General features: G+C 44.9%; 3 protein-coding genes across 4 annotated transcripts in view; 2 read left to right on the top strand and 1 right to left on the bottom strand.

The window, feature by feature from the left end:
• LOC125712807 (unconventional myosin-VIIa-like) overlaps positions 1-3,153 on the top strand; it is a 35,427-nt gene extending 32,274 nt beyond the window's left edge. For both annotated transcript variants that reach the window (XM_048983269.1, XM_048983268.1), the window contains exons 45-47: positions 712-795; positions 1,253-1,372; positions 1,949-3,153. In XM_048983269.1, coding sequence (XP_048839226.1) covers positions 712-795; positions 1,253-1,372; positions 1,949-2,041 — 297 coding nt within the window. In that variant the 3' untranslated portion in view covers positions 2,042-3,153. The remainder of the gene's footprint in view (positions 1-711; positions 796-1,252; positions 1,373-1,948) is intronic.
• The window catches only part of mrpl48 (mitochondrial ribosomal protein L48), a 127,234-nt gene that overhangs the window by 515 nt on the left and 109,245 nt on the right, over positions 1-17,474 (top strand). The window lies entirely within an intron of this gene.
• On the bottom strand, positions 4,561-16,606 carry LOC125712810 (glycerophosphodiester phosphodiesterase domain-containing protein 5-like). Its single transcript, XM_048983272.1, has 16 exons — positions 15,981-16,606; positions 13,274-13,501; positions 13,051-13,154; positions 11,609-11,702; positions 11,287-11,346; positions 11,037-11,135; positions 10,564-10,657; positions 10,171-10,316; positions 8,455-8,537; positions 8,099-8,249; positions 7,027-7,251; positions 6,547-6,704; positions 6,298-6,445; positions 5,976-6,058; positions 5,789-5,868; positions 4,561-5,554 (listed from the first exon to the last, which is right to left on the bottom strand). Exons 2-16 carry the CDS (start codon positions 13,454-13,456, stop codon positions 5,442-5,444), a joined length of 1,821 nt encoding a protein of 606 aa, XP_048839229.1. The 5' UTR covers positions 13,457-13,501; positions 15,981-16,606; the 3' UTR covers positions 4,561-5,441.

Raw genomic sequence — 17,474 nt, forward strand, 5'->3', positions numbered from 1 at the left:
AACTAACTACCGAACTAGTTCACTAAAAATCCCCAAATGTTCACTGCAAATGAAACAAACTAGCAAACCCCACAAAAAACAGGTGGGTTTAAAATATCTGACTGCAAGTCTATCAGTCCAATAAATGTCATCTCAGCAAAAACTCTGCATGAAGCTCCAATAGACTCTCAGTGAAGCACAGCACCCAGGCGGCTTCTGAAAACTCGTCATCGAAGTGTTATGAGCAATAAGTCTCCACAGACTGCCAGTGAAGCACAGCATCAATGGGTTCTATTTATCCTGGTTTCAAAGAGATTCTAGTGAAACATTCAGCGCTGTGGTTCAATTAGTAAGATAGTTAACACTTTTTACGGAAAATAAAATGAATTTACATTGATACATTGACTAATTAATGTAGCAGTCACCCCCATGGAGCAGTCGCTTGCATGGTATAGTGATAAATTATCTACTAAATTTACTCTGTAAATGTAACAACATTCATGCAGTATTTTTAAGATACATGCCTCGATTGAATGTGACCTGATTGAAAAGCTTCATATCACGCTCTTGGGAATAGCAATAGTAACACAATAGCAGCAACTCGCACCAGAGAATGTACATGCCGTGTTTCATTCTGGCGGACACAGTACATTTGGCTGATGACATCACAAAGGGAAGGTTTTGGCAATGCACAGTCGAATCCCTGTAACATGCCTCTCCCCGTATCTACAGCAAACCACCGAGCCGGGGTTCCCAGAGATTCTGCTGATAGCGATCAACAAGCACGGCATCAGCCTCATCGACCCAAAGACCAAGGTTTGTGTGGGTGAGAAGGCGGTGGGGGGTGTGTAAGATTTTTATATGGGAGTGAGTGCTTCTGTGTAGCTTCTACATCAGTTTAATGGGTGTGAGGATGATGTAAACTTTGCCTGCATGTGAACGGTTCTGAGCAGGGGCGTTGCCCCCCGCCTCCCCCCTTAAGGCGCCCCTGGTTGTGTGTTAAAGGTAAAACAAAAGATGATTTATTGATCCCGGAGGAAAACTCTAATTTTGCAGTTGGCAGAGTAATCAGATCACCGTTGGGCCCTTGAGCAAGGCTGTTAACCACATCTGCTCTGCGGACACTGGCTGACCTCGCTGTCACTCCCTCGGCTTTGGGACAGAAGTGTCTGCCAAATGATTGAATGTGTTTTGTGTGCATTGACATCAGTCTAAGTATATTTTGCGTGTGACTATCCTTGTGCATAAACGCTCCACACCCCCCTCCCACCAGGACATCCTGATCACACACCCTTTCACCAAGATCTCCAACTGGAGCAGTGGGAACACCTATTTCCACATCACCATCGGAAACCTGTTACGGGGCAGCAAGCTGCTCTGTGAGACATCATTGGTGAGTGACACAGTACTCAGATTTCACTGATTGAGAATTTTGTTAAATGGGGGGGTGGTTTCTCCTTAGTACATTTTGCCAGGGCACCCTTCTGCCGATTTGGGCCCCCTACTCCCAGTCGGTCCCCAGACAGCTGCCCAGTTTGCCTACACCTGGATCCGGCACTGCCTGTTCAAAGTGTGTAGCCGTCACTCTCATACATGCATATACAGTGAAAGCAGAAGCTCTTATTTCCTGTTTATCTGATTGGCTATAGAGTGATGAGAGGAACAGGAACCCATTTAATGGAACAAAGGCCAGTTTTGCATTCGCTGAGCTTTCTGCCTACAGACGGCTAATGCTACCCAGTGGGGATTCCTCATCGTAGGACACTCCTTGATGCAGTGGCAGTACGACGGTCCTTTAATCCCTCTCTAGGATCGATTTTGCTATGATGTCAAGTTAGAAACTTCTTGTGCTTCTCTTTCGCCCCGTGACTTGCCAGCATGATGTGAAACAGGGGGCTGATGTGAAATGCTCGCTGCAGTGCGGTGTGCACATTAACACGAGAAGTTGTGCGTGGCTGGCTGTTTGCAGGGCTACAAAATGGACGACCTCTTGACCTCCTACGTCAGCCAGATGCTAACCACCACGACTAAACAGCGTAGTTCTCGTGGCAACAGCAGCTGAGCAGACATTCAACAGTTGAAGAAGACAACCACTGCAAATATGTGACAGCCAAGGCCATAATGGTGAACTTTGCCCCCTGAGACCAGGTTTGGGAGATTCCCCCCCCCCCCAAGGTTGCTCATATTAGTAAGAGAACCGTCAATACCAAATGTCTCATCTCACAATCTAGATCAATGGGTTCCAGCCATCGACAACCTCAACTATTGAGTGAGTCACCTAATCTGGGTTTTCAGCTGTCGGTAATGTAATAAACAAAAACATTTTCTCTAAACCAAACCTCAAGACCACGGCTGAGCCCTGGCATGAAAATCCCCAAGGAAACACAAAGACATGCACGGATATCTTCTCAAACATTCTCACAAGCAACTATATAGGCCTATTCATTCATCCCACACATTCAGACAGACACAGAAAGATACTATCTCACTCTTACACATATATCCATCCCTGGGGTGGTGTGTAGCTCAGTTCATTAGGTGCTTATGATAATGGTCAGAATGTTGTGGATTCGAATCCCACGACCAGCTGTCAAGTGATATCACCATTAGGCCTTTAACTGGCCAGGGAGGTGGATGCTGGCTAACCCCTTCCCCACGCTGTTTCTACATTACGTTCCAACAAAAGCATCTGCTAAGTAAATAAAATTTTCCTAAATAAATATTTACAGAAAAACACACACACAAGCTTCTAGAGAAAGTGTTCAGTGAGGATTTAGAGTGGCACACAAGCCTGTGCTCACAGTCGCTGCACCGATACAACTGTTTTCTCGCTCCATGGCATTGTCACATTTCAGAAATGTTTTGAAAATAACATGCAACAGTGCACTGCTGCCATTTTTAACAGTAAGTGAAGTAAAATGTGTTTTATGTCAGTCTTTCTCAACCCCGGGCCTTGTGGACCCCCAGACGGTCCATGTTCTTACTCCCTCCCAGCTCCTGGCAAAAACGTAGACTGTCTGAAGGTCCCGGAGCACTGGGTTGAGAAACATTGTTGTTCGTAATGACCACTGTTATGAAAGCGGGACCTAAGAGGAAGCAAAAACATGGACCGACTGAGGGACCCTGAGCACTGGGTTGGGAAACACTTTTGTGTGATGACCACTGTAATAACGTCAAAACACAGTGTACATACAGAGGTGTCAGTGGGGTCTTCGTAAATGTTTTTGATTCAAAATATAAATAGGAAAATATGCAGTGGTTAGCACTGTTGCCTCACACCTCTGGGACCTGGGTTCGAGTCTCCGCCTGGGTTACATGTGTGCGGAGTTTGCATGTTCTCCCCATGTCGTCGTGGGGTTTCCTCCAGGTACTCCAGTTTCCCCCCACAGTCCAAAAACATGCTGAGGCTAATTGGAGTTTCTAAATTGCCCATAGGTGTGAATGTGTGTGAGTGTGCCCTGCGATGGGCTGGCCCCCCATCCTGGGTTGTTCCCTGCCTCGTGCCCATTGGTTCCGGGATAGGCTCCTGCACCCCCGCGACCCAGTAGGATAAGCGGTTTGGAAAATGGATGGATGGATGTTGGTTTAAGTAGCTATGTTATTAACAAGGCTGGATCTAATATTGAGATGCTATTGAAGGTCCTGATTATTTATATCAGGTGTGCTAAATTAGACCTGCATCTAAACTCTTCGGGGGGAGAGATCTCTAGGAGCTGGAATGCGACCCCCGGCTTTAGCAGAATCTCCTCAGTGGTTTTTATGAGTAACTGAATGAGCATTGTGGTACTTCTGGTACTTTCAATGCCTTTAAAAAGATCATCATCTATTGTACTTTTCTAAATGAGTTTTGGGAGGTCCTTCATTGAGACTGATTTGTTGGATTTTTGATTGGTTTGGTGTAATAGTAGGCGAGGGTGTAGTTTGAGATGAATGGATAGGGGGCTGAGTCTTTACTGGTTGTTTATTATGCAAAGTGATCCAGTGTGTTTTCTATGGCAATCCAGATGTAATAGTGTCTATAAGAAAGTGGAAAATCTTGCGGTGATGTCATAAAGGTACTGCAAATTTGATTCCCCCCCCAACCCCAAGATCAAGGTATCTGAAGCCAGATGATTATTTAAGGTTCTGGACCTTTCGGTGTCTGTGGAAACCATGAAAGGCCAGCCATTGTCCCAGAGGGTCATAGGGAAAGCATTTCTATTGCTCTGGTATATTGACTGACACCTGAAACTTGCCATTCATATTATTAAATAAAGCAAGTAGGGCTAAGATTAAGAGAGAATAAAAAAATCAGGACTTCAACCCACTATGAGCAAAGTTAAGGGCCTGATATATAATGACTCCCCCAATTAAAATTGAAACTGGGGTTATATATCGCAAAACTATAAAAAGAAAAGCTACAAAACATCAAACTTTTGTTATATAACTTTTGTTATATAATGCCAGAATGTTCAATGAAGAGCAGATGACGGACTATGTCAGCTTTTGTATCAAAGTCAAACTGGACCCCGGTTACAGGGTGGCATCGCATTGGCTAACTGATTGTGCATCCAATCAATAAAAACATTTTTAATCTTTGTTTGTGTTTCCTTACTCAGCTTTATTATTTTATTTACATTAAGATATAATCAACCTGTTGTGTTGATTTCCTTCTTAATGCTGAAAAACGTCTGCACATTGAGGCAAATGATGTCACAACAGGCGGATCAGAGTGAGGATGTCTCTCCTTCGCTGGACTTTGGAGAAGCAGACACATGTATAAAACAAATGACGCCTGAAAGTATCCATTTTAGTACATTAGAAAAGTTGTGCATTACACAGGATGCAGGGACTCACCTCTGCAGAGGTTTTATACAGCAATACTGATGGGAGTTGAAGTCCAGAACAACATCTATACCTTAACTACAAGTCCCATCAAGAAATACTTCCAAGAGTACTAACTAGGGGGATATTGGCTTAAGGTCTCCACTCTTCCCTTGTCATCTTCCATCAACAATGCAAATGAAAAGTTGCAGGTATGTTATAATCCCTAAGAATCAGCCCTGGCACTGTTCAGTAATTTAATACATTGGTCAAAATTAGGATTTGGGAGATGGAAAACTATCCTAAGTTAATTACTCTTGGCAGAACATCTGTTGGGGCTGAGGACTATACTTATGGTTTCCATAATAAACATGTTCATAAGAACCATTAGGGGCATCCACACATTGACAGAGGGTCAAGTGTATCCTGATATGGGGAGGAAAAGTCATAGTTTGATGTTACTGGACCAGCTTAATCGATAAAGCAGTATTGGTATTTGTTCATGACCCTCCCCAGCGAACAGCAACAGACCGCACACCTTGCTAATTTAAGTTTCAACTCAGCAGCTCAGTGAAAGCCTGGTTCATCTTCGACTGAGTTCCAGAAGGTGGTGCGTGGTGAGATCTCTGACGGAGATGTTTCTATAGGCCTCGCCCTGCTCAGAGAGAGGGCTCCTGCACTTCTGAGATCACAGACAGGTTGGGGGTGACTGGCAGGCTTCGCCCCTCTGCATGTGCGTGAACGCTGGAGACGGACCACACATCGCTCATCTCTGTCAAGAAAAAGTGAATCGGGGTCAAAGGTGAAAGGTCACCAGAGAGCAAGCGAGAAGACAGACCATCATATTGAGAGAGACTGTGCTGGGATATTTTTCTTAGCTATACAGCCCCTACATATCCCCACGTTGCATGGTTAGACTAGAATCGAATCCCAAACTACAGTCAAAATGCCAGTATCAGTTAAGGGTGATGCCTGCATTTATGTTGACGTTTAATTATGCTGATACCTGTCCGAAACTTGCTGTAGAGCCCATTTTCTTGTGTCTGCCTGCTACCGGTGCAAAAAGCCAGCCCCCGCTCCCTCCACCTGAAAGGAGACTCCACAGTAAATCCATGTTGAACACGAACCCAAACCTGTGCATAAAAAATGAGGGGGTGTGGCAAGGGTTGGCTCCGCCCCCCAGTCTCACTTACCAGTGAAAAGAGAAGAACACAAATATGAGCACTGCGGACACAACGTCTGTAAGGAGCCACATCAAGCGATACTTTTCAGGGGTCTGAGAAAGGGAGAGAAAGATTATGAAGTAATAAATCTACCACAGTCAGCATGAATGCAGTACTTTGAGTACATCGTGACTTTTTTTTTTAGGAGTTAATCTCTTATAAGAACCTTCTTGTAAACCTTGAGAACGTCCAAAATGAAGAGCACTGTGAACAATGCGTAAAACAGCTTGCTGATTTTACATACCCCTCCCCAGCCCCGAGGTGGGTCATGCCCAGCTGAGATGTTTCTCACCATGAGGAACAGTGGATGCAGGAGGTCACGGAGCACCTGGGGTGCGTTGGTGGTGACGGAATGAGCACCGGCACACCAGGCGAGCGAGTAGAGCCAGGGCTGACTCACCACGTACAGGTTGGTGCTGATATTAGCTGCGGCATAATTGCTGTGGGAACCCAGAAGGCACACACACGGATTGGCTGGAGGTGATGTTCCATTTTCAGGGGTTTTCGCGTGTTGGAGTGATTCCCACATGAGGGACGGTACCTAATCTGCTCCTCGGACATGGAGCTGTAGTGCAGGTTGAGCCTGGTGATCTCCTTTTGCTGCAGCTCCTCCACCGAAGACCTGCTTCCCGATATCTGCTGGAGGTCAGGATCCAGCTCCTGTACCTGCTCCCTCAGCTCTGGGGCCAGCCACAGTACCTACAGCAGCACATGTGGGCTCATGGCAGTTTTACTGACACATAAATGTTCTGAGATCAGAATGAAAAATGGTTGATTCAGAGCGAACCAGTCAGATTGCAGAGGAGGTGGAACCAACCAATCAGATGTCTTTTACAATCTGATGTAAGCACTTTCTTCAAGGTTTTTAACACACAATGCCACAAACCTAACTTAAGAGGTGACAAGCCTGGCTGCAGGTCAATCCAAGGCTTAAGTGTGCTGAAGGACGTACCTACACGACCAACCGAAGCATTGCTCTTTGTGCAGTGAGAACAATATAGGGGAGCACAGAGGAACGTGCCTGGTTGGAGCGAATCGAGGACTCGTTATGGATGACCTCCAACGTACGGCTGATCCAGGTATCCCGGTACGGGTGGCCCCTGGGTGGACGGTAAAGGTCGAAGATGACCAGCCGGCCGTGCTGAGCTGCCAGGTCCAGGAAGGCCCGCAGGGTGCACACAGACTGGTTCTGGGCTCGGACCCGGTCAGCGGTGTCGAGCAAGGAGGCTGTGCCAAAGGGGTCCCGCTGAGGTGGATGGGGCGACAGGCACGCGGGCCGACACCGCTCGTTACAATTAATTTATCATTGATACACTTCACAGACACTTTGCTTACAGCTTTACTCCTCCTCAGTTCAGATTGTACTTAAACCCCATAAACAGACTCCTGCTCAGATTCTATGGGCAAATACAGACATTTATGCTGTTATATATTTAACGTGATCTACAGAGATAATAACTATTCAACTTCAATATACAGTGCTCACATAATGTCTTGGGATGTTTGCTTAATTCTGTAAAAATGTTGCAGATTTATTGGTTTCATTAAAAAAGTCCCTTGACAAGCAATGTGTAACATATCTGCACATCTCCTCTGCGTGCACATTTTGTTTTTAAGTGTCCTACTTCGTTTAACTGACTCATTCAGTGGTCACTTGCTCCCAAAGGGATACTAAACACAATTACTTGATGTTTTATGTTATTGGCAAGGTGGTACTAATTAAAACGCACCCAATGAGACTATCTGTCAATGAACTTTTTAACTCGGAACATCTCCTTTAGAAGTATAATTTGGGTTTCAGTTTATTACTACTTGAAATGAATGTCTTACTTAAAACTACTGCTTGTTTCTAATGTTAGTTATGTCTAATGTCTAATTTTGTTATGAAACCAATAAATCTGCACGTAATTTACCGAATTAAGCGAGCATTCCATGACTTTCTGTGAGCACTGTACTTCCCTGTTTCGCTCGTGAAACTACACCAGTACTTTCTGTTCACGCTTCTCTGTCGCTTTCACATTCACTTCAATAATAGCTGTGGGGGAACCATTTCGATGCCCGTTTGTCTGAGGGCAGGCAAGCCCCAAGCTCACCGAGAGGAACCAGGCCCCAGCGTTGAGCTGTTCCAGTTCGCTCCAGGAAAACATGGCAGCCGGTTCCTCGGTCCTGTTGGGGAACACCTCCCACACGTTGGTCGTCCTTCGCAGGGTCCTGTCGTGCATCAGGAATGGCACCCCATCGTAGCTGTTGCAACAGAACCCCTTGGCTGTTACTGTACCGTATCCGTGGCAACAAAATAACGCAGGTGTATTTGCGCTCTACTCTTGATATTTAGTATGTATGATTGTCTATGCTGTTCGTATGTTTGCACTTCCAGGATTTGGGATTTCTGTGGATAGACACATGTCGGACGGGGATCCCTTTACGAGAACATGGGGCAGCTACCAACCTGATGGTGACATCGGTCTCCAAGCCCAGGACCCCAAGTTCCACTGCTTTCTCGAAGGACATTTGGGTATTTTCCGGTGCGAGCTGTGTATCCGATCGACACAAGAAATGAGTCCATACAAGAAAAGACAGTCCTTTTATAATGCACACAATCTGAAAGAAAACTGGAGAGGAATATGAATGTACATCTGAAACGAGAAGACGTATTAAGGTGCGATCTTATTTAACCACAGACCACAGAATAACATTCATCGAACATCTTAATTGTAATTCATAACATCTGAAACCAGACTTCTAAGCTTTGAACATTCCAGCTGAATATCTGTTTCCAGACAGGTTCAAAACCAGAGTGGGTGGAAGATAAGTACCTACAGCGTAATCCCACTTACAAAGAGAAAAACATCAGGGTTGCTGGTCACATTCATCCACCTAAAAAACATGCTCCACGTTCATTTTCAACGCTTCTTCTAAGATGATGTCAGCCACTAACCTTTTGTGCTAGCAGCTTGCTCTTAATTACTGGTTCCAGTGGAGCCAGTTCTTTGACCACTGGGCCAACACATTGTGGCCTTTTCAAATGGGCTTATCTATCCCAGTCAAAAGCAAGCATTTCAGTCAGCCAATCCCCATCTGCTAAGAATGATGCAGACCTTTCCTTCATTAATGGGCTTTTGGGAAGTCTTTGTCTCTGTCAAGTCTTTGTCAAGATGCCAAGTGCTGCTTACCAGACCGATTACACAGTGCAATATCTGTGCCAGAAATCATAGCAGGGGTGGGCCGGCAGAAAAGTGATTGCAAAGCAATGCGCCAGTCCCACAACAATTCACTGGGCAACAAAGTCGCACTACAGACTACTACATATTTTAAAAAATGTTTTTAATTAAATGACCCGGTGCATTGCTAAGACCAAATGAACAAAGAGAAAGAAAAATCTATTTGCCTCTCAAGCGCACAGCTCCTTCGATTGATCTAACCACACACACAAAAACCTGTCAGACACAATCGTTTTATCGCACTGTATCGCTCGCTGTCAGCTCTGAATGGGTGAGCCTGAGTTCCACCTGGGTGGGTCTAGGACCACCTGGACCCACCCACGGCGCCTCGGTAGAGAAGGTGATTACAATGATTCTGATGACCATAAAAATGTTGTGAGCTACTACTTTGAACTCCCTAGGGTGACCAGATGATGCATGACAAGGAGGACATTTTGAGCTAGGACAGGATCTGCAAACTACCATTTCAATTAATAGGACCTAGACTTGACTTAAACACTAAGTTCTTGCTGCGTGCTGATTGGTCAGTCTCCAATAATCATGCATGTGTCACTAATGTTAATGTGAAACAGCTGGATGAGTCTTTCAGTCAAGGAAACAAACCAGTCAATACACAAGAAGAAGTGAACTATATAGCCAAGCACAGTAGCATTTTAGTTTTAAAATACTTTGTAAAACCTTAGGTAGCTGAAAGTGTCCTCCACGACATGGATTATCTAGTCACCCTACTGAAAGGTCATTTTCTTGGCACCTGCTGCTGTGTTTTGGACTTTCACTTTAGGTGTGTATGTAGTGCTATTTCTGTAACATGAGCCAATGGGCCGTGGCAGTCTCCAGCTCACTGTAACTGTGACTGAGACACACCCAAGGTCTCAGTCACCTGGTTACACCTTCTGTGGAACAACACCAATGAGCTGATCATTTGTCTGGCTAGTGTGACCTACCATGGGGGCCCCTCTGTGCCCAATGAGGGTGGGAGCGGGACCCAGGGTGCCCTTTTCCTTGATGCAGGGCGAGTACATCCCCAGGGGCACCAAGTAGAGCGCAAGGAGCAGAGCCAGGAACAAGCCCAGGGCAGCAGCCCTTCTCACTGTATCGTAAGGGTTATGAACACAGAACAGGGCCTTGGTGATCGTACTCAGGGAGGAGACAAATATGTGGAACCGCCTTCATTCTTTTTCAGAAATTGTAACACTATCCTCTCACACCAAGGACATCAGAAACATTCACTACCAACTTTCTTATTCAAAAGTAGCAACTGACATGCAAATCTCAATTAATCAATTCAAGTTTAACACAATCTACAGTCAACTCTTTATCTCCAGCAGTATTCTTACCTCTGCCTGTCATGCGGAAGAAATGCAACGCTATTGGCCAGGACAAAGCTGTCATCATTAAGACTCCGCCCACATGGAGGTAGGGTGCCGTGACCTAACCAATCAGAAGAGAAGAGCATCGGAATGTCACAGAATGTGAGCAGGTGTTCAGTGTGGTTCACTGATAATGTTAGAAATCCTAGTTTCATGTTGTTTATGAGCATTGTAGTGTTTATCCCGCACTATGAATGTTGTGACTTACAGCCACTAGTGCTCTGTGGCCCCCTCCAGCCCGAGGCCCTACGGCTCTGGCCTCACTGGCCTGGTCCATAATCCAGCTATAGAGCCACTCATCATGGCAAAACAAGCAAAACTGACACCATCTTTTAGGTTCATTTGGTTGTTTATTTTTTGTTGTTGTTGCTGCTTTTATTCAAAGGCGACATAAAATTCTTCAGGCGCAAAGACGTCACTGAACCACGCAGCTGACCTACCTGGAAAGAGAGCAGGAGAGTACTCCACTCCCCACTCCACAAGTCGGACAGTACCGCCGTGGCCACAATGGCAAATGTCAGTGTCACCAGGACGCCAATCTTTTCAAGAACGAAAACATTACGACAAAGCAAAAAAAACACTTAAGATTAACACACCTGTCCCATGAACTGGGGGAGATACAGGTTAGTGAGGGATGGGGGAGATAGGGAGGGCAGGACAGGAAGTGGAGAGACACTGAGCTTGCCCTACCTTGTGAGCCCAATGTAGATATAACCTCTGACCCTCCGAGAGCAGACACACAGCAAGCATCTGTGAGCAAAAACAACAACAATTCATCATACAAAAAGACACTGGCCCAGTAATCACTATGCGGAAAAAGTCAATATCAATCACACCACAGAAACAACGCCTTGTGCGTAGCCTCAAGTGAACTTAGCTGTCCTATCTAAACTGTGTTATTTTAACACAGATTTATTACGGAAAGTAAAAACAAAATCTTCCCAGACAGTTTGCAGACTGCTTTTGAGAAGCTAAAATGATAGGTCTTCAATGCAGAACTGCATGCACTCACCAGCAGCGAGGAAATATAAGCGAAAAGCACCACAGCGATGATCAGCAGCACCACTGACCAGGGAAACCAGAAGCCTGTGTTGCCAAAGTTGAACCTGGAAGATCCAGAGTAGCAGTATCACACAGGACCTCCAGACTAGGCCGATACCACCTCCACAGCCCTTGAATAAAACTATGGGACTACAAAATGCTATAAAGATTCTTTCATTCTTCTTGCCACACAGAACATTGCAATTACAGTTCTCAACAGGCTGCGCTGAAAAATGTATAAACATCCTGGCATGTGAAAATCTCACTTTACAATAGGAACATAAACTTAGCAGTGTAGCCAAGTGATCTAAGGTGCTGGCTTTAGTCACTCTGAAGAAATAATAATGAAATATCGATAAGTTATATCATAAACATCTCCTATGGGTCTTATGAGAATTGCTTAGTAACCAGCTGAACGTGCCAAACTCGCTAATTTGTCAAATGCTAGGAGTTGTGAAGGCTTGTGATTCAATGCTTCATGAACAATTTGTTATATTTTTTGGCCTCACGAGATGGTGCTGTTCAAAAAAGGTTAAAAGTATACCCCAAACTAAACCAACAGCACCACCTAGTGGAGTAAGAAAATACAGCAAATGGTTCATGTAGCATTGTTTTGGCCATCATTAGTTGTGAGTAGTGAACCACAGCCACCATGTGGTCGGGCATGCACCGAAGGCAACATAACTAGACAGTCCACAAAAAGCAAATGTAAGTGAACTAAAAACATTGCAGTGTTTTACATGATAATTTGGCAACTATTTTTAGACTTACAATTTAAGACTTTGACCTATGTAACGCATGGGTGTACAAGAAGTTTGACTGTTTTAGATCTGAAAATCGATTCAAACAATTCACTGAAAAGAACCAATTCAAAAGGACGATTCACTCACAGATCAGACATCATTATTATCATTCACCTGGATAGCTGAGTTTGCATGCAAGTTGTGTTTCTTGCTAAGACCATATCGCATTGTAGTTTGCATAGTGCTTTTCTCTCCAACTGAAAATCGTGCAAATATAAATGTGATTCTGCTTTTTATTGAATTTCGGTATTAATATATCAATCCCATTAGAATAGATTTGCGGTCTGATATCCCATGTTGGAGCAGGACTGACCGTATCTACAGAATGTTTTTTTCCTGTTACTAGCACTATCTTGGCATCGCAATTATTGACCAAATTATTGTGTGAATAAATTCTGATATTGTGAGCATCAGTCAGTTTTGTAACAGGGTGTAACAACATCAGTTATTGAATCCTATTATTTATCTTGTTACATTCAAGGTTTTGGTCTGTAACAGCATGCAAATATTTTATCCCGCTATTCCCGGGGTTTTACTTAACACAGTTGTTGGCTAAGGGGTTTTACCACTTTCCCAGGGTCACCAATAAATGCATGGATGACAGACCCACCAGTCAAAGTCATTGTAATCATTCTGAGCTTCACTCCAGAAGTACAGAAACACCAGGGTTAAGCCGAACGTAACCACTAGGAGTGCCACGCTGGCGCACTCCACCTGCCGGAGACACAGACACAAAATCTAAGACGCACTCATCTTTTCACTTCCTGGAACTATTTGCCAACAAAGAGCACTGAAATTGGCACAGTGGCTGTGCATGACCCCTGACCCCTGACCTTGTTACAGCAGCTGCCACCAGGGGGTGCACGTGTCCGCTGGTATCGCCGCCACTGGCAGCCGTAAAGCCCCGCGAGGCACGACACCAGAGGCTGGTGCTCGTAGCGCTGCAGGAGCCGCCGACGCACCACCCTGAGTCTGCCCAGCCTTAGCCTGGATAGGGTCACCGGCGTTGGACCCATGCTTCACTCGGCCCAAACCATCGCAGAAGGAACGGGGGGTGCCAGCTGCGGACAGAGAGGAGACAGAACTTCAGCTGAAGGGATAGGGGGAGGGGAAGAACCCCCCGTAAACTACCACTGGAATCAGCAGTGCCGTCAAGTGGCTAAAACTAGGGCTGTCAATCTGAGAGATGTACTGGTGTAGTGCCAGCGGGATGGAGCGAGTTCATCAGACCCAGCGGGCCTGACCCACATGCTGTTCCGACACTATTATTCTCCTTTGTTCGCCTAGAAATGTGCGGATATGGAACCCATAAAACATTTGGCACATTCCCGAAATACCGACGCAGCTCTGAGGACCGCGTCCCGCACTGACGGATGCGTGGTCATTTCCCGGTAACCAAGTGCGTGCTCCGCTGCCCCGCTCCTCTGGAGGGAGCGAGCACCCGGGTAAGCCGCGGTCTCTGCCCAGCGACTGTTGCTATGGCAACCGCTGGTGGACCTTCCCTGAGACGGCTGGCCCACATCGGAATTCAGGGCCGGGCAGCTCATCTCCGAGAGTCCTACTTCCAGCAGGCGTTTTTTCGACTTAAAATCACATTCTGGCTCCAAAAAGCAACAAAGCAAAACAAATGAGATGAAAGTATCCGCATCCAAAGGCTTCCAGCTTGGTATTTGAGAACAATGTGCGATCCTTGTGGCATACAGGATATTCTGGGTTTCGCTGAAGCTAAGCTCTTAATTACTTTATATATTATATATAAGTCTGACATTCAAGCTGCCTATCAGGTGATAAGACGTACTCTCCAGAACCCGCAAAGGGGCTGAACACAGGTTCCCTCTTAGAGCTGTACAAAAAAAAATTGAATCAATATTGCACAGCCTCCAACGCGAGCAGGAGAGTTTTCTCATTTCCTCGCTGTGCACTTCACTTTCGCAAACGTGAATCATCCTGTCACCATCTCGCGGCTAGACAGAGGAAGTCTGGGATTAAAACACAGACAAACGAGAAAAATAAACCCCCCCCCCAGCTTCTGGAGAGAATTCTCCAGGACTGAGGGGAAGGAGGGAAATACCGATGCTTCTTATGTTTAACAAGAATGGCATGAAGGTCAGATTTAGACTAATTAACAAATAGCCATCGCCATGGAAACCACAGGCATGTTGTAAGCCAGAGAATCTGGAGCCCCCCTCTAAGGAGAGGGGCATCCGTCCAGCTTGGGTTCTCCTGCGCCTCATGTCTGGAAGCCTGTCGCCAAGGAGAGGGAAAAGGATCCTCAGTGATGAAGATCAGGATGATCACCTGGAAGCGAAGCCACTGCCAAAGATTTTTCTTGTAGGTATTATAGAAGTGATTGATCTTTACGGGAGGGTGCACCAAGGTTTACTCAATATATATTCAAGTATATCAGGATTTTCCTTGTGGGTCCTGGCAAGATTCCCCTCTGGAAATGACACTTGAGCGGTGGTATTCTTTTTGCAGATTAGGTGTTTGGGAAGTGTGTTAAATGTGACGAGGAGGCTCGTTCACGCCACGCTCTCAGAAAATAAGGTCAAAATTTGTACCTTTGCCTGTTGGTGGGGCTGCACTCTTGTGGATGTACCTTTTAAGGTACAGAAATGGACACTGAGGAACATCCCAAAGGGACAAACAGCATTAATGTACCATCAATGGCACAGAAATGTTCTTTAGAATGTACCGTAAAGGGTACAATTAATGTTGCAATCAACACAGCATTTGACATATATATATATATATATATATATATATATATATATATATATAAACAATCTTAACTCATGTGTCAAATGCTGTTTTGTGCTTGGTTTTATGTCAAATTGTTTTACAACTGTTTAACTGTTTACCTTCTTTGTTATCCAACCACAAGGCTATTTTGTAACAAATAGTGACAGAGAACACAAACAAATCGAATTATACTGAATCTGTGACCCTTTTGGGAAAGGAAATCTGTAGACAACTCATCAGCCATGGACCGTGGAGGTATATTACGTCATTTGTACGAAATAAGCGGTCCACAAAGCCCCCCCACCACCCCAGAACTGCGGCCAGTTATAGTTTTTCTTTGCTTTACTCGTGCGCACATCACTTTAAAAATGCTGAAATTGCGCTTACAAATTATCATGTGCTGAACGAACCCTTTAAAAACTCAGATTATTGATAGGATGCTTATGGCAGCGTCGTTCTCTCGTTTAAATGATACGATATAAATATGCGCATCTATAATGCTCTACACTGTTTCATGTTTCTTCTTTATTCCATATTAAAGCGCTAACGTCACAGAAGATAAGCGGCTAAATATCGCAATATCCCACACATGGGCGGGTAACTACACTTGCAACTGAATGCCTTCGATTATGTTGCACAGACAGCCTCACCATAACAAATCGGTACCATTGATCATTTCATTGAGAGCTGTACCCATGGAAATGCCGCAGCGAAGCGCTTCGCTTTTCAATTCGTTCTCCCCATTTAACGACGACGTGCGTCCGTGCAGAAATATAATGCAAACGGTGCCCTACTTACATTCGTAAGCGATGCGTTTAAGTTTCCGGGAGCCGTCCTTTGCATTCCCAGTGACGGCTCCGTGAATCCGCAGTGCGTCGCTTGGTCGCTGTTTGCGCTGGGAAACGAGCGCCGTGGTGCGAATCGCCGGTAAAGCCTGCAGAACTGAATGCCAACCTGTTGATCACACGGGTTTTCGTCTGCTTGATTTTCTTATGATTCCCCTCGATGTGCAAAAGGAGCCCCCCCATCCAAGGTGGGTGGCGTTTCCCCAAATTATCCCACTTCGAACAGAACGCGACCAGGGTCACATCGTGCCCCGTGGGGTGTTTTGTGAATGGGTAGTTCCAGCTGGGAGGGGTAGGCTTGGACCTTGGCCGGATACATAAAGACTAAGAAAACATGTAGTCAATGTGTTTTAAAAGGTAATGCCGTAAGGAAAAGTTCAGGATGATATGAAACAAACTTTTTGAGAGCAGATTCGATTGTAAGAGACATCGTCATATCTATTTAAAGACATTACAAATTTCAGTATGACCTGTGTTATTTAAGAGGCTGGTACATTTTTTTTTAAATAGTAACAAGATCGGTAAGGTATCCTATCAGTCCAGGTAACCGCTCAGCGTTTCTGGTCTCAGCTACGTACCTCACAACACTTTTTGAAAAATCTCTTGGGACCCATGTTCTATATTTCCAAACAAGTCTCTGGGGGGGAAAAATCGCAGCTGCATCACCTTAAATTCACCTGCGTCTTGGAATAAATGGGGAAAACACACTCCAGTCCAGGACATTTATAAATAGCTGGATCAAAGTTGGATTGGGCTGGAATCAAACCACTAAACACTGCATCTGTGACAAGTCAACATAACCTGCCTTTAGCTGTATAAACACTGCGTATAAAATCCTTTTTTAAAGTAATGCAGCTTAATTCCTTTTTGATATCTATTATGATTATTATAAAAAATAACAATACCCCACTAATAACAATACCCCACTAGCCTGTTTGGGATGAGCAGTTGACGGATGTATGGATAGACAATAATAACGATGTTATCCTTGCTGTGAGACCTAAGCTCCAGGCCCAACCCAGAACTCGAAAACCAGTTATAAAACACTGGTATCTAATAATAATAATGTGTGGCTTCAAATAGGCCCTTCTGGAATGTAAAGGTAAATAACTAACAATGAAATAATAATTCATGCTCCTGCTACCCAGTCCTTCACTCTTTCATGGCCAGAAAAAGCCACGTCTACTGTAAATGGTCTAGATATCTATGTAGGTGTCGGAACAGTGTGTTCCCAAAGATACTAGCTGTACTTTTCAGTAACCTTGGAAAAAAAATTAAAAAAAGTTCTGCGACGAGTGCAGAGGAAGACCTTTGTGGTGCAGTCAGTGTCCTTTTCACAAGGCTCTCCCACACAGAACGCTGAGAAAGGAGTGATATGCAGAATGAGGGTCAGAGACCTCGAAGGAGGACCAGGAGGTACAGAAGTGAAACGGGTGTGTAGTTTATC

The sequence above is a fragment of the Brienomyrus brachyistius genome, chromosome 18 (assembly GCF_023856365.1).
Source record: "Brienomyrus brachyistius isolate T26 chromosome 18, BBRACH_0.4, whole genome shotgun sequence".
NCBI lineage: Eukaryota > Metazoa > Chordata > Actinopteri > Osteoglossiformes > Mormyridae > Brienomyrus > Brienomyrus brachyistius.

Bases quoted from the DNA above. Each gene is read 5' to 3' on its own strand.
- LOC125712810 (XM_048983272.1), bottom strand. From the start codon at position 13,456: ATGGGTCCAACGCCGGTGACCCTATCCAGGCTAAGGCTGGGCAGACTC. The intron at 6,705-7,026 runs GCACGTTCCTCT...GTGCTGCTGTAG, and splicing joins CCTCGATTCGCTCCAACCAG to GTACTGTGGCTGGCCCCAGA. The intron at 5,555-5,788 runs GTATCAGCATAA...TTTTCTTGACAG, and splicing joins CTACAGCAAGTTTCGGACAG to AGATGAGCGATGTGTGGTCC.